Below are 21,045 nucleotides of genomic sequence, written 5' to 3'. Positions count from 1 at the left end.
TCTATTACCATGTATTAATGCTATTTGTGGCTACAGACACTGAGGCCTATAGCTCTGCTGTAAGTCTTCTAGCAAATATTGTGCCATTCTCCGCTGAAAAAAACTCCGACTGCAGTCTGTTATATAACGTAGTAATTGACTCTAAGCATTAGACTGTGACATCCTATGAACACTTTGGATGCTGTAAAGTACCATAAGGTTCTGATCTTAAATGTTTTGACTGGTGTTTTGTACAGATAAGGTTGTTACTTGGTAGTTGAGTCTAGATGTTTGTGATAATATGTAACATTTACTTGCTGGCATTGAATACCGAATATATGTAGTTATTGAGATTTGGTCAATCTCGTGAGTTTATGGAAGTGTAGAACTCTTGTGACCTTTTTAGCGCCCCTTCTTTATATCGAGTCCATGAAGAAATTATTTTGTGTAACAACCTGAAATACATATACGTGCGATCTCACATTTATGGCTGCACTGCACTGTGCGTCTGTCCCTAGATCTTCAAAGTGTGCTTTGGAATACAAGTCATTAGATGGGAATTGCACAGATAAGTTGTGCTTTGCAGTACACAAGCGAGGAATAACCTGCGGAAATGACAGCAATCTACAATAATTACTAGTCTTTGAATGCAATTGCATTGAAAGGCGTTAGAGATGAAAAGGCATGAAAACAACATTGATGAAGGAGGGGGAAACTTGTCAATATAAAGTCTCTGTAAAAATGCGGCGATACATGAGAGAATAGGACTGATGGTTTTCAAAACACACTATCAGAAGATTGAAGGGTCGAAACAATTTCCTCTGAACCCGATTGCACCTCAAAAAAAGTATATGCAGAGATGGCAGCATTATCGTATGGAACGCCAGGACTGCCATAATGAATTAATTAAATACACCATTAAATAATTAATTAAATGTGGCAATAATTAATTAAAATTGGAATTAATTAATTAAATAAATAGTTATGACACATGTAATTAATTAATTATTGACACATTTAATTAATTATTTATGTATTTCACATTTTAATTAATTATTGACACATTTAATTAATTAATTATTGACACATTTAATTAATTATTTATGTATTTCACATTTTAATTAATTATTGACACATTTCATTAATTATTGACACATTTAATTAATTATTTAATGATATATTTATTTATTTCATTTTGGCAGTCCTGACGCCTGGCTCTCATCATGAAATAATTTTATCTGTCAGCCTCACCCATCAAACTCAGGGGGCGGGGTTAACGCTGATCGAGTCAAAACCATTGCTTTGGCCTGGTGGCCATTGTTTCTAGCACACAACAACCGGCATGTGGAAGCTAACAGAACTGAGCTTTGAAAAACCCTGTTTGTGTGTTACCAAATACCGTTTTAATATTTTTTTAGCCGAGAATGTAGTGGTTTAATCTTCATGTGTCTGGTCGGTTTGTCAAGATACAGCCTCTTTGCAAAAGTGTTTCGATGATTTCGGAGATGTCTGCCCAGTCTCACGGCAAAGCGTGGGATAGACCCGCTCGCCTCGCAAGCAATCCCACCGACAAAGCGCAGGCCCCGGTACACAGCTGTAGTAACCCCCGCTGACTTCTTTTACTGAGGTTATATTTATCGATGTTTTATTTCCTGATGTTCTTATGTGTCCTACGTGTTTCAGTCGCCAATTCTGAATTATAACTAACATTAAAAACATGTTTAAGGAGGAGAGAGAGCAAATAAATCTGTTTAACATCTGATCTTTGGGTTTTTGTTCAGTAATCAGCGTGACCTGTGTATAAACACATAAAAGAGATAACGTTGGTGTTTCCGTCATGTAGTAACTGCTGGCTTTAACTGTACAAAGGTTGTTCGACACTATGAAACACATACAGACTTCATGATGTTCGGCTAATATTTTTATTGTGAATATTAATCATGCTGACCTCGCTCTGTACACCACGCAGCGAGGTCAGCATATCCACGATATCCTCAGCTCCATGAGTTAACACAAAGTTTCCCAGCTGACTATCTAACTGCCAACTATTCCAGAGACGTGAAAATATACAGCATAAAGAAAAGTGTAAGAGACTCAGCAGCAGATTAGAATAACAGTTATACATTTAATAAATCACCAAATGAATCCAAGAAACGAGCAAACCTGTTCCGACAATTTGAATTTGTATTCCCTCAGCTGCAGACTCGCTGCTGTTTAAATGTTTGAAAAGGAAGATTAGATATAAAAAACGTCAAACATAGACTCAGTCTGCCTTCACATTTGATATGAGGCCAGCACGTATAGTGGCCTCAGCAGGCTATTACTGAAATACACGTGCTATATCATAAACTATGATATAAACAGGGAGGTCCTATTAACATGTTTAGTTTTAAAGGACACCTTCCTGCCTTTAGTCTCATTCATGAGCAGTATTAGTTTTCTTCTAACATCCAGAAGTCTGCACGATGTGTTTCATAGTTTGTAACAAGCCTTTGACAGGTAAACATAACATGACCGAAAAAGCAAAAAAAAAGAAAAAAAAAAGAGAGAGAGTGTTGACATAAGAAGAGAAAATTCTCTCAATTATGGAGACAGACAAATGGTTCATTTATGTTTGATGTGTGTTTATTCCTCCCTAAATATCGTCGGTGAAGTTCGCCATGCATGTCAGATTTTCCTGCGCATTTTTATACCTCTGCCAACAGAGAGAGAAAAAAAATCACATTCTAACAGACAGCTGGTGCTTAGAATACAGTTGAATAACTATTAAAAAACAGATGATATTTAGATGATAGTTCAGTCTAACACATGTGCCAGTGAACCATTAAACGTCTGTGAAACTATGCAGTTATGAAACGTAACTTTAACCTCAGCCAAACCGATTTGCTCAGTTGTAAATAAAACAGCGAAGTAAACGTGACCCGACAGACAGAACCTGAGTGAATGAAGTCCAGCGTTTAACCACTGAGAGCTAAAACTCAGCTGAGGTTTGAAAGCTGTGTGCCGGTGATTGGACATCAGCCGCTGATAAAGCTGGCTCGCCTATAAAGTGCTCTGTAAGGAAACGAGCTCCAGCAGCTCTGCGCTCGGGGAAAACACTATATTTACTTATCTTGTGCAGAAAAATGCGCTGACATTGCGTTATATCGAGCACCGGCTGCCCAGTTAAACTGTGACTATCACCAGGTAACTAGGCGTGTTTCTTGAATTAGCAGCAGGTGTTAAACAGCTGACAGATGAGGAGGAGGATGCATGCAGGTAAACTGAGGGTCTGCTGAGCTGATCGCTGGTTTCGTGAGAAAAATGTCAGCTCGTTCTTTATGTTACAGAAGCACAGAGACACAAGACCAGGTGGAAAGAGACGATCGTTCGGTGAAAATGAGAATCTGCGAATGCAACATGTGGAACACGGAGAGTGGAATATGTAAACAAACCGGTTAACGTAACCCCCTCGGTGCACTCTGCATGCTAACTGTTAGCAGAGCTAGTGAAATCTCTGAAAACATCTGAGCACTTTTGCAAACATGTTCTATGTTGACAACCTGACCAGACATACGTCGCGACATTCGCGGCTAAAACACTGTTAAAAGTGTAGCTGGTGACAGAAAAACGGGGTATTTTAAAACTACACCACCACCATTGCTGCTTGTGATTTGATCTGCATTCTGGGATAACTGGCTGCCCCAAGTCTACACAAGCAATCGATTTTCTAGGATCGACCTGTTTTGACTTACTTTGCACGGCAACCAATCAAATGTTAGAGAAGCTGCATGGGCAGCGTTAACCCCGCCCCCTGAGTTTGATGGGTGAGGCTGACAGATAAAATTATTTCATGACGAGAGCCAGGCGTCAGGACTGCCAAAATGAAATAAATAAATATATCATTAAATAATTAATTAAATGTGTCAATAATTAATTAAATGTGTCAATAATTAATTAAAATGTGAAATACATAAATAATTAATTAAATGTGTCAATAATTAATTAATTACACGTGTCAATAATTAATTAAAATGTGAAATACATAAATAATTAATTAAATGTGTCAATAATTAATTAATTACATGTGTCATAACTATTTATTTAATTAATTAATTCCAATTTTAATTAATTATTGCCACATTTAATTAATTATTTAATGGTGTATTTAATTAATTCATTATGGCAGTCCTGGCGTTCCATATTATCGTAGTTATTCAGTATTCAGGATGATACATGTGCTGTGACAGATTGCTCTGTGTCAGAGCCCAGGGGATGTCTTGCTCCCCACTGATCACAGGTCACTGTGAAATCTCCCTCGGCTCTCGGTAAAGATTATAAGTAGTCTGTTGAGAGTGAAGTGCATTTTATATTAATAGGAATTATTTTAAACCAGGATTCAAAGACACTGTGTGAAAAGTAGGATTTTTTTCAGTAAGAAGCCTGTAACTTGCTACAGAAATTCAGGTTAAAGGCTGTTCACAGGAATTTAGAGACACCATAGAGAACTTCCAGGATCTGGGAATATAGAAGTGGAATTTGAATTTCGGGTAATTTTACAAGCCTGAGAAGTCTGGTGGTTCAAGCTTGTTTCTAAGCTTAAAAGAGTGATAAAGTGATAAAGAAATGTAGAAATGACTGTTAAGCATATGCAATCACTTAAACTTGTTATTCTGATTATTCTGCTGCATGCAGTATTTTTATACATGTGTACACTCAGCCACATAGTAGTTTAAGGGGTAATCTGATTTTTTTTGTTTATTTTTTAATCGATATGATTTGTGTAAGTGTTTCCATGTAAAGTTGTGGTGTGAGGAAAAAGCACATTACATGCTGTTTTCTCAAAGTAGTAAAACCTGATTTTCCACAACGATTATTTTCAAAAACACATACACATAGATAATTTTTAGAAACAAAGTCACTGTCCCCAAGAATTGGGATCTCTGGAATTTTCAGATGACATAAAATTTACAGTGAACTAGTTATAGCCAGCATGGCAATCATCCCACTGTATGTACCCAAAGTTAGCAACACTTACTGTTGAGATTCTGACCACTTGTGGTATTTTAAACCTCTTTAAAAAGTGAACTGCCAAGCAGCTGCCTGAGGCAACTGTTGTTGTGATTTGGGACTATTTAGACAAAACTGAATTGAATTGAAATAGTCTCACAGACGATATAGCACCTAAAAGGTCAACTTTGATATAAATATTGATCTTTATAAGATATATACTTCTAATTTTCATAAGCAACATAAGCAAAAAACTCTAGCACCCTCACAGGAACAAATATGCTTGTAATCAGACTGCTGTGCTGCACCTACATGAACCAAAATAGCAGGTGTGCTTGGAGACACCCACATAGTTGGTGCACCCAAGACCTACAGTACTGCTTTGCAAGGACGAGGATTGAATAGTGGCCCCCGTCTCACTGCTCTCTCTATATAAACAATAGCTCATTGCGTAGCTTCCATGTGTCATTTTAGTGACGTTAAAGAAATGAAAAGTGCCATTTTCTGCATTTCCAAATGACTCGTTAATCTGACTAGTCTCTTGCTTGAGGTATATTTAAACGTGTACGCATAATATCCGGTAATCTGATTGGTTCTTTTTGTGTACTTGAATGGATCTAGTATAGCTATGTGTAGGCGCAGATTCATGTGTATGTGTGTTTCCATGTTAACCTGGGGGTGTGAGCGTCAAACCGAAGAGTGACAAAACATGACTGACTGTTAATCTGTTTGTGTGATGCGCGAGTGAGCAAGAGAGCAGCAGTCATACAGACCATTAGTGTAGATCAGTAGTAGTGTGTGCTTGTGTGAATGTGAATCATGGAAGAAGTTAACTCTGTGTGTGTGTGTGTGTGTGTGTGTGTGTGTGTGTGTGTGTGTGTGTGTGTGTGTGTGTGTGTGTGTGTGTGTGTGTGTGTGTGTCCAACTATGGTTGAACCCAGTGTCAAATGGGTATGCTGAAGCATTTCTGCTTGGCCCAGCAGTCCTTGTCCTTTTTAAAGTCATGACACACTTACACAGGATCAAAAACTCAGCGGCACAATTAATTATTGATTGGTTGGAAATGCTGCATCAATCCTCATGCATCTGTATAATAGCGGATGTACAAAACACAAACAGATGCTGGCCAATGTGCAAATTAAATGCCATGTGTTAATTTACTCTGATATAATTGAAGTTTATTCTACCATTTGTGTATCTGGCAAAACTGTGCAGTGGTAAATAAGAAAATTATCCTCCAAGCTGAAGGAATATGTTCACCCTCGTGTGTCAGCAAACATTCCTTGAGCGAGACTCCTTGCCAAAGGCATTAAATCCTACGTTTCTCCAATACTGTTTTGTAAGTGATCCTATTTGAACTCATTCATGGTGAAATGGTAAATGGCCTGTATTTGTATAGCGCTTTACTAGTCCCTAAGGACCCCAAAGCGCTTTACACGTTCAGTCATCCACCCATTCACACTGGTGATGGCAAGCTACATTGTAGCCACAGCCACCCTGGGGCTCACTGACAGAGGCGAGACTGCGCCACCGGGCCCTCTGACCTCGAACCGGCAACCTTCCGATTACAAGGCGAACTCCCAACTCTTGAGCCACGATCGCCCAATAAATAATAAGTCAGAAAGCATCTCTATAAGAACAGGTCAATTTCACAAATGCAACACACAAAACGGAGATGAATAGTCCTCTACTTAACAAATCCTGCTTGTTAAAGTTTAACATAGCAAGATGGTGGTGGTATTTTTTGTTTGAATAACATCTCTCCCTAGAATTCGCCTCACCTCAACCTACCCACTCGCTTTACGATTCACATGCAGCTGCCTTTTAGCAAAGCCTCAGGGCAATTGACGTTTCCTGGATTAATTCCTATTAGGAAAAGAGCACTTATAGGCAGGGGGACACACCGGGGGATTCCCCTAGTGTTTTGGAATAGATTTTCCCTTCTAGATGATGATTATGGGCAAAGAGAATTTGAATGGAATGAAAAGGTTCACAGATCCATTCATACGCAGTGTGGCTGCATAAGACTGATCCTTACAACATAATATTAATGACCTTACATGTACTCTGGTCCTGTGGTCTGTATGGTTTCAAGACTTAACTCAATAGTGCAGACTGCGAGCCAGCTTGAGCAGTGTGTTTTCCTTGTGAAGATAAAACCTAATAAAAAATATAATTTTTTCTGTTAAATTAAAGATCATTTATCATCAGTTACTCCTTGTACTCTGTCTGCCCTTCATCCACTTTAGCTAGACTTCACAAACTATGGCTTAACCCAAAACCTATTCATTTAACATGTATTACTATTTGTGCCAATTGATAAGAAAAAATGTCTCTGTCTATTGTAATGTAAAGTCATACAAATAGTTTCCTTTCAATGAGCTTATGTCCCACAGAAGGATGCATCTGTCATATTTTTCAGCCTAATCATTATGAAACAGAATAAAACAAATCAAATCAATATGACAAAGAACTCACTGAAACAAAAACAAATGACAGCAAATCACAACAAAGCCAAAAATATCAAGGATTGGCTAAGAACACAGCACATTACACACTGGAGTGTCTTTATTACTACTCTCCATTGTTTCACAGTATATTGGCACAGTTATCCCCTATACTCTGTCAGAGAGATTCACACTTTCCACTGCACTTTCATTTTGAAGGAATATCACCGCTAGTATGTTCTAACTTCAGCATTCACTGAGCATTGTTATCTACTTTATATTATTATGAAAAGTAGTTCACAGCTATAATTGGAAGCAATACAGTGACAAATATTAAAAATTTGCTCCCTCTGTCTCCATGACAGTTTAATTCTGATCAGTCACGACTTTTACATAATGTGTTTTGAGTCACACTGTTTAGCTCCTGAGGGCATTTTTACACACCTCAGTTTGCATCATGTGAAACACGCTGCATCTTTTCACAGCAGCTAGACTCTGGTGTAAGTTTAACCAAAAAGATACTTGTTAAAACTGAAAGCAATGTGTCATACTGCAGATTTTGGATTGGAAGCCCACATGTGCCTCGTGGATTTCACTAAAGGACATTGCCAGCCCCATTCTCCTACAGATTTTCTAAAATTTCTCCCCTGGTAATCTATGATTTAGTTTCTCACACTGCAAAGATGAGAAAAGGTACAAAAAGCTATCATTTTGTCTAAACAGCTTGAGGACAACTCCCAGTTTGCAGTAGTTTGAAGTTTATTAAAGTGGACAGAGGTGATATTTACTTATAGATACATACAGTTTATATACAATTTAAAATAGGATCTTTGCCAAGCTGCCGGTTAGAGACCAACCATAGATACCGCAGTGCTTGTGTTGTGTGCAAACACTGACTTTGCCACAGCTCTGTACCATTTATATCAGCACTGACGGTGCATATACTTGCTGCAGCATTGTACTGAATGATAGGTGCTGTCACTGAGACAAAACCTCTCAGTGCTAGTATAGGATGAGAAGAAGTTAAAACCACCAGAAAGTCTTTTCAAACTGTTGCAACATGTCTCTGTATAATCTATGACTCTCTAAAGCTTCTGTACTGATACATCATTAAGTTAGCAATAAAACCAGACACAGGCTTACCCTCATGTCTTCAAGCTCACAGTATTGACCATGGCAACTGTGTGAGGTTACAAAACAACGAACAAACAGCCGAAATCCTAGTCCTGACTCCTAGTCCCATAGGACCTTAGCCCTGTTGTGCTCAACCACCTTGGTGTCTCATATTTTGTCTTGTAGTCCATATGCAGCACAGATGTTCCTGTACACTATCCCCACCACTTATGGTTAAGGTTATGCCTTTTAGCATACAGTACATGGTCCAACCTTCCTGCTACTATGTGTTGGATAGTCTCCGTGCATCTTTAGACAGTCTGCAACAACAGTCCTATTGACTGTGGTAGACTTCTGGATCTATGGATCTGATACTTAAGGCCTGTTCTTTTGCTGCCATGATCATAATCTCTGTGATTTCTCCTAAGCCAGCCTTTGGATAAGTGTGGCCTCAGCCACACTTATCCAATCCGAATAATATCTGGATGTCCTTTCTATAGATCCTGTTGAGATGGTGAGACGATATGCCCTTCACTCCTGGCATACAGCTTGATGTCATCCATGTACAGAACGTGGTTGATGGTGACTCCTTTCCTAGATCTGTGTCCTAGATCCACTGTTATTGATGAGCTGGCTTAGTGGGTTTTGGGATGTGAAGAACAGCAGTGGGGCCAGTGCGTCACTATGGTACCTTTGCACTTAATGGTGACTTACTTGGTACAACAGACTTTAAGTTGGCCTCTGGTGTCATCTTCCGCAGTCACGTTGAGTTCTTGATGAATGTTGTTATCACACTGTTGGCCTTGTCCAGTGCCAAGAATTCCTGTATCCATGTGTGGATGACTCATAGGCTTTCTTATAGTCAGTGCAGGCATTGCTCATGTTGGTCTGCCAGATCTTAGAATCCTGGTATGTTGCTATCAACCAAGAACTGTTGCACTGGCAACATGTTGTTATTTTAATGCCCTACTGAGCTGTGCTCATGTATCGACTCATGTGCCTACTCAGCTTGTTTGCTATGATGCCTGAGAAAAGCTTATATGCTGTGGAGAGGGAGGTAATCATCCAGTAGTTTAATGGTGTTGTGCCCTTGTGGGAATCCTTCATGACCAGGATAGTTCTGCCTTGTGTTAGCCCCTTTGGACAAGTACCTGTTTTTAGCAACCCCCTTGCGTGATCTGAGATCATGCTATTATTTGTTGAAGATTCCAGATTTGATTCTTAGGATCTCAGTTCAGGGGTCCTTTCACAGCAGTTCACGACCACATGAGAAATCACTCACACACACAAATATAGAACGACACACAGAGTGTTATCTGTCAAGTTGTACTTCGTGGTTGGGGTTGATGCCATTGATGAGTTTGGCATTGGGACTGGACCAGCCAATGCCATGCTCCTACAAAGACTGAAGAGAAAGACTGAAGAACAGGACAGAGTCTCCCACCCCATGCATGTAAATGTTGGTGAACTGCAGAGCTCCTTCAGTGACAGACTGCTGCATCCTAGATGCATGAAGGAGCGTTTCCGCAGGTCCTTCCTCCCTGCAGCTGTCAGACTGTACAATCAGAACTGCTCCCAACAAACATAGATGTTTACATCAATGCTGTAACTGCAATAAGTTAATTAACCAATTCGCACAACAACCTGGTTTGCCTCTTATCTGTAGTTATTTTTATTTGATTTAATAACTGTACAATACTCTGTATATAGTAACCATTGTCCTTAATGTAACTATGTAAGAAAAATTGTGTATGTTTCTGTTCTGTGTGCTGTGTACTCTCTGTTTGTATATGTGTCTTTTTGGCTGCTGTTACAACCAAATTTTCCCTTGTGGGACAATTAAAGGATTATTCTATTCTATTCTATTCTATTCTATGAAGTGCACAATGAGAAGAATCAGGAGTGTTTAATCAGAGAATGATGAATTCTACAGCTGTGAGGGATGACTCTTTGTGTTAGTCAAGTCATAGACTTATAAATTCCCACTCTCTGGGGAAATTAGGCCACTGAGGTCACTGTTGTGCCATAGGCAGCACAGAAATATCTAATGATAGTGCATGTGTCATCAGTGCAGCTTTTATAACATAACACAGAAAAATACAAGGAAGCAAAACAGGAAGATCCATAAATCATTTTCAGAAAGGACTTTTTTGCTGCATGGCTCTTCCTTGCTGGTTTAATTGGTACAGTGTAGTAGTAAATGGTCACAGGTTTGGATAAACCGGGTTTCTGTTGGTCCGATGAGAGCGCTGTGCAATGTCACTGAAATCACCAAAGCAAGATATTGCGGCACTCTGTCCAATAGCTTACACTAGTAAACAATTAGCCAATATATAACTGTTCATTTCTTGTAATTTATTAAGTTAATTACCCTAACTACCACCTAATGACTCTGCTGAAGTTCACAATTGTAGTACTTTATCCACTCAAACCAAAATGTCATGTCTGAACTATAAACTGGCTGACAGTGTTGTTGTTGTCGTCAAAGTAATTAAAAATGCAAGTTATTCAATGAGATGACCTTTAGCTTATAGAAATATCTTTCTACAAGACAAGGTTGTTTAAATCTGTATGCTTATTTCAGTGAAAAGCCACAAAGTAAGAGCCTCAAATAAAGTAAGTTTCAGACTCAATGAAATAAAAATAGAAATGCTCTTTTTTTAAGTTGTCTTCAGTATCCCACTTGTGGCAATTTCTGTCAAACATTTCATTTGCAGGGACCACATCCTCAGTTAGATTGACGGTGTTTCATGAAAGAGAGTGGCTCCTGGGCTGGGCAGATTCCCATGTACTAACGAGAGGCTTGAGAACTGAGACAAGAGGAGCAGGGTGGAGCACAAAAATGCAAAATAAACAGCCTATAGAGCAGGAAGGCATATGTACTCATGGAAGGTGTGGTCCCACCCTTGAAATTCAGATAAATTATCTCCAATTTGTTTATCTGCTGATACGTTTTTGCTGGTCATACTATTGCCTGAAAATCCAAGGAAATTAATTAGCTATCAGTAAATATGCTTGTATCACACTAATTGCATGTCCACTTAACCATATATATACCAACCATGAAGCCTGAGGACAAACTTGCGAGTAAGATGAATAATTGTAATAGAGAAAAATCAGTTAAACATGCTCTACATGTAGGGAAAAAATATGTGAAGGTGAACTCACATCTTCTTTTCCTTTGTGTTCTTCTTTCTTGTCATGGCAGAATGATTCCATCCAGCAGCAACGACTTCCTGGTGCGGGACCTCGCTGCTGGACGTAGCTATGATCTTTGTGTCCTGGCCGTGTTTGATGACGTCATCACATCGCTGACTGCAACTCGTCCTTTGGGCTGTCTGTCATTTACCACAGACACAGAGTTCAGCCAGTGCCAAGCATTGCACAGCCACTTCTTGGGTGGTACTATGATCATCATCATTGGAGGGATTATTGTTGCTTCTGTGCTTGTTTTTATTATCATCTTAATGATACGATACAAGGTTTACAGCCACCAAGGGGCAGGCCATGGAAAAGCAGCCATCACTGCGACTGCGCCAAGACCGCAGAGCAATGGACAAGGAGGCAGTCAGGTCCAAGTCCTTCCTCGCTCTGCCTCAAAGATGACTGACAGTCATGACGACCAAGTCCTCGGACCGTCCAGGGCAATGTCGCCTAGCAACACTCTGCGAGACACTGTCACGTTGGTCGAGGAGGAGAGCAGTGGACAGAGCCTAATGACAAGGACTGACTCGTCAGCAAACGAGGAGTTGCTCTCACCCACGAAGTCCCGCTTCTCCTCCAGGGTCGCCATTGAGATGAAAATTCGACCGCCATCTGTTGCCAAAGAGCCCACCTCTCCCAAAGAACTGGCAGGTATTAGAGAGCTAGTGGAAAAGATACAGACATAGCAAATTCAAGCAACTGAGCAGAGTTTAGAGAAAGTAAAAGTTGACAGAGTAGGAGTGGGGAAAACGTGGAAAGGAGGGACACAAAGAAATTCGGTCAAACAGGAAAAGCTGGTGGATGAGAAATAGACAATGTGAAATGCAGGGTGTAAAACTGAGTAAGATAATAATGAAGAGAAGAGCATTGTGTGAATGAGAAAATGAGTACGAGAGATCCCATTCTAGTGCACTAGAATGAAAGTAAGAGAGAGACAGAGGGTGAGACAATTCATCAAATTTCAGTCTGTAGGGCTGCAGCAGCAACTCAAGTTGTTTTTAAATCTCTTCTGTGTGATTGCATATTCCTTTTTTCCAAAAAATGAATGGAAAAAAAGTCTTGAATTAACCTTCCTATAGTGAACTGAAAACCTCCCCATGCTCATTTATTTTTGTTTTCAGCTCTTTCCAAATGCCAGACTTCTTCTGTTGAACGCTCAGAAGGGGTACATGCTGACTCAAAGTTTTTAAATTTGTGAAGAAGATGAAGAATGATGCTGCAACTTTGTTGCCAAAATTTTAGTTTTTTTTAGTTTCTGGAAAGCTTGGCTAGACAACAGATAATAACCAAATAAATCTTCATGTTTTTGTGTTAGAGGAGAGAGGGATTTGATAATGCATGTGGGAGTACCTGTCACACATTATTCCAGTTAACACCTCTCACATTAGAGCGCTGCAAACTATTAGTCTTTAAGCACTCCAAGAAAGCCTGCTTGCCTTTAGAAATGACACATCCCAAGTGCTAAAGAGTGAAAAAGCTACTTCAGTACAAAAGAAAGGCTGTATGCACTGGCTTACATTCAATATCAAGCTGGAAAAAGCCCAAGTCACTTATAAAGTTAAATGTGACTTCAATAGCACTGAATGCTAGATCTGTTGGGGGGGGGGGGGGGGGGGGGGGGGGGGTATATAAAAGTTTTGTGTTTTCCTCTTTGTAATAAACATTTATTACAGTGTTAAAGACCCTACAGAGAACCAGATTAGTTTAAATACTGTATTGCAGAGAGCGAGAGGAGAAAGGGGGAGACCGTGCAACAGACCATTTTATGTGAATCCAAGAAATGTGTTTTACAGCAGATTCATGAAAAGTCTACTTGAAGAATCTCCAGGATTATCAGAGTCTGGCACACATGTGTTATATAGAAGTAATACACTATACATAATGCAGAAAGTAATCAATGCAGAAACAGCTATTATTAATGAATGTAAAATTATATAAGACAACAACTTGTACTTGTCAACCTTTTCATCTGGTGTAATAGGCATGCAAGCTCATGTGAGCAGCAAAAACACTCAGCAAAAGCTACAGCTAGGTTTATTTATACAGTACTTCATGATGATGTATAATTGAAAGTTTAAAACACACAATCAAAAAGAAGGAATATAAAACAAAGAAATGTAAATAAATAAAGCTGGATTACCTTGGACAGAGGAGGGAAGATGAATGATTAAATATTTAAATGTGCTTGTTTGATCCATAGAAATAAGAAAAAGACATTTCGAAGATATGCATGATCCACATGACGGGTTGAAATTAAGCTTAGTCACGACCAATTTGCTGAACCGAAATTGGTTAAATCCTCAGAACCATTAGTACTACTTGAGCTTTAGGCTTCCATTCACTGTTTTTTTTTTATCTCTGGGCTCTTTGGTCTAATCAACGATCGGCCTCTTGTGCCAGCTTGAAAATACTGTTTTTAGTTTTTACAGCAGTGGCCTTCGGCATGCCATCAGAAAATAGCTTTATTAGACAGTCTGAAAGAAATAGAACGATAGAGAGATAATTTGTCATTGTAATCATTTAATGAAGAGAGTAAATTATCCAAGTAGTGCAAAATACATGATTGCAATAATGCACAAATCTGCTCGATTATAATTCTACTGTAGTTTTCTTAGCATGCAAGATACTGGTGGAAAATTGCTTTTACGTAACAGTCTTTGCCAGCTATTAGATAAAACCTACTTTGTGTAATCAAGAGCACTTCCTTGTTCCAAACTTCTGAAACGACTTGCACATGTTCTCAGAGATTGCTTGAAACCGTCAATGGATCCCTTATAATATAAATCCAGAAAATCATGTGGATATTTGGGGGGAAGTAAAATTTCCCTGTACTAAGCCTACTCCAGTGCATTTCCCCTTTAACACTAATCCATTCAGGAAATGGGGGTTTCATTGGAATGAATAAATGAAGACATCATTTCACATGAGGGGCTTAAAGAGCTGAGTGGAAATACTTTATCAGCGGTTGATATGTCATTCAATTGGCCTCTGTGAATGAGCTGAAATGAGGTGTCATTGAGCCTCATGTTGATAGCAGGGAGGAAACGAGAGATCTGTGCAGAGTATAGGAGCTTAGCCAGCAAAGTGAGGGAGCGCTTTCACCTTCATCAATTTTGACGGTTTGGTTGTCTCTCTTATATTAATACAACAATGTTAGATGTTGCTTTTATCAGAATTCATTGTGTCCAGCATTAACAAAAAATGTACCATTGATATTAATTGGTTTTTGACTTCGGACATTATAGTGCAAAAAATCTCAAGCCACCCACTTGTATTGCCAGGATAATGGGAAATAGGAAATAACGTACATTGAAATACTGTATATGAGGTAAAAAAAAAAAAAGTTTGCACAATTCTAACAAACATCAAACTCAATATGTGATATGACCACCTTTATTCTTTAACACAGCCTGAACAGTCTTTTTATTTCTTTAAGGAATAGATCTCCAGGATTCTTGAATTTCTTGAATTTTCAGTTCAGTTGCCGTGTAATTAACTGGGACCATTTCTGAACACGCTTCAGTGAACAGTAGGTCTCAGGTCCTGTGTCAGGTCTTTGCTAGATTTCTTCCTATTTCTTAAGGACATGACTTTCTAACACACTTTTTTTTATTTAGGCCTGCCACGTTTGTTGTCTGTTACTTGTTCCATTTTTTTAACTTGTTTAAAGGATACACTGCACAATGTACTGATAGCACTTTGGAAATAACCTTGTTTGTGCAAAAAATATAATTTTATGCCGGCCTCTGACATATTTTGTTGATTTAACAAAATCCACAAAATGTGTCTCTCTGAAACAAATAATGTTCTTCCCATAATTATGAGTTCCTCTGAAAATGGTCAGGTAAAAGGATTGGATTGAAAGTTAGAGAAAAAGCATTCAATGTTCAAAGACCTTCAGAAAACCTGGAGAACTGCTGGTTAACTTCACTTTAAAACTTTACAAGAAAGTCTGGATCTTTAGAAGCCAAATATGAAGAAATGAGGCTTTGCACAGCTGTGCACCGTACTGTACTCAAACACATTGTTTTAAGCTGTTTTAATTTTTTTAATACTAATAAAGCTTTGACGACAACTTTACACATACAGTTCAGCAAGTGTGCCAGGAGGTTGATGGCCACATTGCGGTTGCAAAGTAGATGAGTTAGGCAGCGCTCATTAAAACTGGTTAGAATTTTGGGAATTGTGAAAGAAAAAAAACCCTTGAATTTTATTTTGTTGCACCATTGAGGTAACACCATATGCATAAACTCAAATATTCCCCCTATAGGCCTAATTAACCTTATCTCAACCTTATCTAACTGAAGTATGCCAGTCAGGGAAGCCTCCAAACAACATCCCAGACTAAAAGACATGCAAACATACCAATTATTATTGTTTTTATTTTGACATTTTACCCAGGAGGAAAAAGTTACAGTTGGCCTTTTATGTTCTTTGTTTCCTTCCTTTGATTCCAGGATCGTTGGCACTTTGAGGGAAACCTACAGTGAGGGATAATACCCATGTCTTTGTACAAAGGCTGTTGGAGTTTCTCAGGGTGTAACTGTGTCTGTGATGTGTTTCACTGGTTGCTGCATTGCAGAGAAAGGCAACATTGATCTGATCAGAGAGCCACAGTGAGTCAGAGCGCCTGAGGAACAGAGCAACTGACAGATACACAGGAAAACCCCATTAAATGCCCGCAGTTGTGAAAAAAATAAACATGTTTCTTCATGGTAGTTTAATTCTTTAAGACTATTTGCTCTTATATATTCATAGGAATTGAATGCAGTATTTTATTTATTTATTAAATGGATGAGAAGTCCCACGATTATGGCACAAAGACAAAATGTTCAGTGTTGGACTAAAAAAGACACACTTTTAAACATAACAAAGCTACTACTATCTGTGACAACTGTTAATAAAGCTAACCAAATGGGCTTTTCTGGTTGGGAGGCATTAAATGGAAAGATGCACTTACGAGATAAACGTGGTTTTTGAACATTAAAACAATAAACAATATTCTCATAGAAATGTTCAGTATATAAATACTCCATAAATTAATAAAATATAGGCACTTTCAACTTGAAAAATGTAAAACTATCACAGAATTTGAAAATGAATCAAAGAAGAAATGCACATCAGAGATCATTTTAGCAGTCAAGTTGTCACCTTGCTTTTTAGCTCTATGGTACAAGGATGCAGCATGTGGGTTCAGGATTAGAAGCAGCTCTTTAACCTGAATACTAAGTGGGGAATTTTCTATCTGGATTAGTAGTAATTATATGCTTGACACAAACATATTATGATTATGTCAAGCAACGCATTATTAGTTCAATAACAGGCAAACAAACACTGAATGTGTGTGTGTGTTAGAGCACAAACACATAAAGACGCACACATTGTTGGGGGGAAAAAACAGATAAACCATTTCTTTTATGAGGTTAAGACTGAACATTTAGGTTAATTTAAGGACAAGACATCAGGTAACAAATGCAGTGTGCAGTGTCCTTACAAGAGATGGAAAAAATTTGTGTATGTAAGCTCAGGGTCAGTCACTAAATCCCTGCAGGTTTGTGCCTGCATTTGTGTGTGGTTATGTACAAGGTTTATCTGCCTTGAGCCAGTACATATGTTCCCACAAGGTTAGTCAGGATAGAAAAATACTTAAGCACAGCGCAAGGATGTGCGAGTCTGTGTGAAGTGCAAGTGTGTGTTCTCCCCGTGGCCCATCCATGACCCTGTAGCCTGTCTGTCCTCTGTGTATTTTAATCTATCATCACTCCTTTCACTGTCATCCCATATGCCCGGCCTCATTCTTCACTGCCGTCTGTCTCTCTGAATACATCTCTTGGAATCGGCCAGGCCTCTTCCCCTCCCGCTGTTCACAAGTGCTCCCACATGCTTTTCTCTCATCTTCTTTACCCATTTTCCAACTGCCCTGACATTGTTGCTTGTTCTCTCTCTCTCCACTGAATAGATTTTTTTTTTTATTTCTTTTGCTGTTTAGCTGTATCTATATCAGTGTTTTTCCTCTGCTTCCTCTTTCTCTCTGTGTCCTTTCACTCATTCGCTGTTTTTGGCTCCGTTTCATTCTCCATTTCTCTCCCCCTCTCTCTGTCTGACTCTTGGACGCCTCCAGCAGCAGACGACAGGCGGCCTCGTAGTGTGGAATGGAGGGACTTTAACATCTGAAGGTCTCTCAGCCTCTCAAAGAGATTGCGCCACTACAACACACAGAGTAATGACTGCCACTTTAAATTTTAGCACTCCCTGGTTTTTGTTTTCTCCTGTAGCAAGCAGTTTCTTCATTTCTCTTACCTGTGTCATTATTCCTAACTTGTCTTTCCCTACTGCAGCCTCACGTCTTTGCAGCATGCTGCAATCTGACCCTTTAGCAACTGCGGCTAAATAACAGCAACCACAATTGTGTTTCATTATCTAGTGATTTTGAGTACTGACATTTGAGAGATGTATCCTTGAAATTCCTGCCTCTGCTGTATTATAATGACTGAAAATAGCATCTTAAAATCATAAAAATACCTATAGTTACCTATAGTTAGTCCCTTAGATGACTGATTAGTGCGAATAAATGTGCCCCTGACGATTAGGGCACATTTAATTTAAATAGTGTTTTACTTAATTATCATTTTTAAAGTAAGCACGTTTTGTTTACTGTTTATCATTTTTGAAATTCTGCTGCTTTTCAAAGACCTGTGTGGAAGTAAACTGAAAATGCTCTACATTTCTGGCTACTGGACAAACTTGCCAGTTACTTGAAAAATCTTGTTGAGTAAAGTTATACCACATTTTTGGTTGTTTCGTTTTTTTATTCTATTTCAACAATTCTGAGAAATTATTAGTTATAATCGGTTAATTGTTGACAGCTATGGGAATGTGCACAAATCTTGAGTCATCCCTTATTATTTAATGAACTTTACTTCCCTTAGTTTATGAAAAGTAAGGAAATTATTTGTTGTAACAACCGTTCTTGGCATTAATCTTAATCACTTGAAAGCCTGTGTATTTCCCCTAAATGATGGGACATTTGTAAGGAAAATGCATTTGCGGGTTGATCAGGAGAGTTGAGTTTGTGTGTTGCACCCATGAAAACTTGCCAGATCTTCTCTGACAATGCCAAACAGTGTATTCTGCTACTGACTCTTGTCTTGAGCTTCTGGTGCCCCAGATGGCTTATTGGTGTCTGATTACCAGCACTTGTGAGCATGGACCCTGCTACAACAGTATGGAATCTGCTCCAAGCATACTATATTTGACTAATCTGGATAGGGCCCATGCTATAGGTCAACTGTAAAACTTCAAGCTAATGTTCCACAAAACCAAGTTGCAGCTTTATTTGGAGTGAGCCCTAGGTAAATCCCCCAATTGAAGGGCAAGTTCCATAGAACTGGTGATTTCAGAGACAGGATGCAAAGTGGCTGTCCCAGAAAGAGAACGCCAAAAGAAGACAATTTCTCATCCTGTCAGCAGTTAAGAACTATAGGCAGTCTTCTACAGAATCAAGATTTGCAGAACGATATGGCTGATGGTCTCTACCCAGACAGCAGTACAACAGTAGTTGTTTGGCGTAAACAGGGAACATTTGGAAAGATTTTTGTGTTTTTCCTGGTTTTGGTGTATAATTTGGCATACTTAAGCCTTTTCTCTTTGCTTCTCTTCTGTAAGTATGGCTTCGTGACAATCACCCGTCCACTGAGACCATTTCTAAGAGGCTTCATAGTAGATGGATCAGCTACATAGCAAGATGCATTTTATCAGGGCGTGTGTTGGATCATTGTTGGATTTTCTTTTTCATAAAGATATGACTTCTAGATGCTGTTAATCTGCTGTACATAATCATCTTGTTAGCACAAAAATACTATTTTATGCATGTCAACATGTGCAATCTTTGGCATTTTTTATAGGTTCCACCAATTCCACCAGTTTTCACTTTGCTAAGTTTTCTGTTATGTGTAGACACAACACCGGTTCATCCCTTTAGTTAGATGCCTTTTTATGTTTGAATGTTTTATAGGTCAGTGTTAAGTCCTCTGAAAATGGTAAAATATAGGCACTGGACTGAAAATGAGAGGGAAAAAGGGCAATGTTCAAAGAAAAAGTTTGAATCGCCTCCAGAAAGCCTGGAGAATTATTGCTCAAGACCACATTAAAAAATTACAAGAAAGTCTGGGTACTTGGAAGCAAAATATAAAGAAATAATGGGTGGCTTAAGACTTTTGCATTGTACTGTATAACTATAGAGTGATTCTCAGGATAAATAAGTAGTTGTCTTTCTTACTTTATGCTCCCTTCTTCCTTTCTTCCCGACATTCCTTTCATCTTGTTTCTCCTGGCTGCTGTTTTGCTGAAACTGCTTCTATCCATTATTACGTCTCCTTTCTTTTCTGTTTTAAATTTATAACACCTCTGTCTGTCTGGTTGTGTTTCACCCCTCATACTGTTTTATGATCATCATATACTACCTTTTCCTCTCAAAGAGTGATGGAGGAGAAGAGGTGAGTGGAGTGCAGAATGATGGAGGAGAAAACTGTGGAGATATGCAGTGGTTGTGATGGATGAATACAGTCCGAGGCATTAAAAAGACTGTTCTTCATTATTAAACCGACACAATAAGCACTGGCTGTACATAAATGCTGTTATGAAATATTCTTGCTGACAGATACAGTTAAGAAATGCTCTCCCGACAAACAGACACATTACAAATAACACCTGCAGCAACATACTGCCACAACAAGTACAACCTCATCACTCTCCCAGCTATTGCTCATCTTTGCTTTTTCTTGTCAGCAAACCCTCCTTACGTGGGCATTTATTATATCTCTCGACAAATAGCAGTTGCACCTTAAGATACAAAAGAACACAAGCTACACGCTTTTAATACTAATGTGTACATATTTGTTCTTAAGGGCCATTTTGATATGAAGACATTGCATCCTTTAACCTTTAGAAACACTAAACTGATCCAAACATGATTTGGAGCCTTGTCCTTTTCAAATGTCTGGCTCTAAGCCAGGTGTGATTTTAAAACAAAGACAGCAACAACATAACATTTGAACCTTCACTACCTATAAAAGTAGTTTATGTGTGTTTTACCCTAGGAGGTACTGTCAGAAATTTTTATCAGTAGTTTTTTTTTCTTAAACTTTTAAGTTAAGGCAGCTAAAAAAAAAAAGATCTGCTGGTTCTAGATACCCATTTTTATACCTGCTCTTGTTCTGATAGTAATTTGCTTTTTCCAAATCTTAACACTGTATACCCACGGTTCTATTTTCAAACCTTGTTTTCAATCTTCTTTTCTCTTAGAGCCCTGATG

The 21,045-nt window shown here is 38.7% G+C and overlaps 1 protein-coding gene across 1 annotated transcript in view; it reads left to right on the top strand.

Moving 5' to 3' along the window:
* LOC146618781 (leucine-rich repeat and fibronectin type III domain-containing protein 1-like protein) overlaps positions 1 to 17,906 on the top strand; it is a 73,828-nt gene extending 55,922 nt beyond the window's left edge. Inside the window, exons 7-8 of the mRNA XM_085369996.1 lie at positions 11,737 to 12,383; positions 17,854 to 17,906. Coding sequence (XP_085226122.1) covers positions 11,737 to 12,383; positions 17,854 to 17,906 — 700 coding nt within the window. The remainder of the gene's footprint in view (positions 1 to 11,736; positions 12,384 to 17,853) is intronic.
* The last annotated feature ends 3,139 nt before the right edge of the window (positions 17,907 to 21,045 follow it).

The sequence above is a fragment of the Diplotaxodon limnothrissa genome, linkage group LG14 (assembly GCF_057381915.1).
Source record: "Diplotaxodon limnothrissa isolate DT_005_m linkage group LG14, D_limnothrissa_male_GT1.1, whole genome shotgun sequence".
NCBI lineage: Eukaryota > Metazoa > Chordata > Actinopteri > Cichliformes > Cichlidae > Diplotaxodon > Diplotaxodon limnothrissa.
Note: the sequence above shows the minus strand (reverse complement) of the source record. Positions and strands in the feature narration are given on the sequence as shown.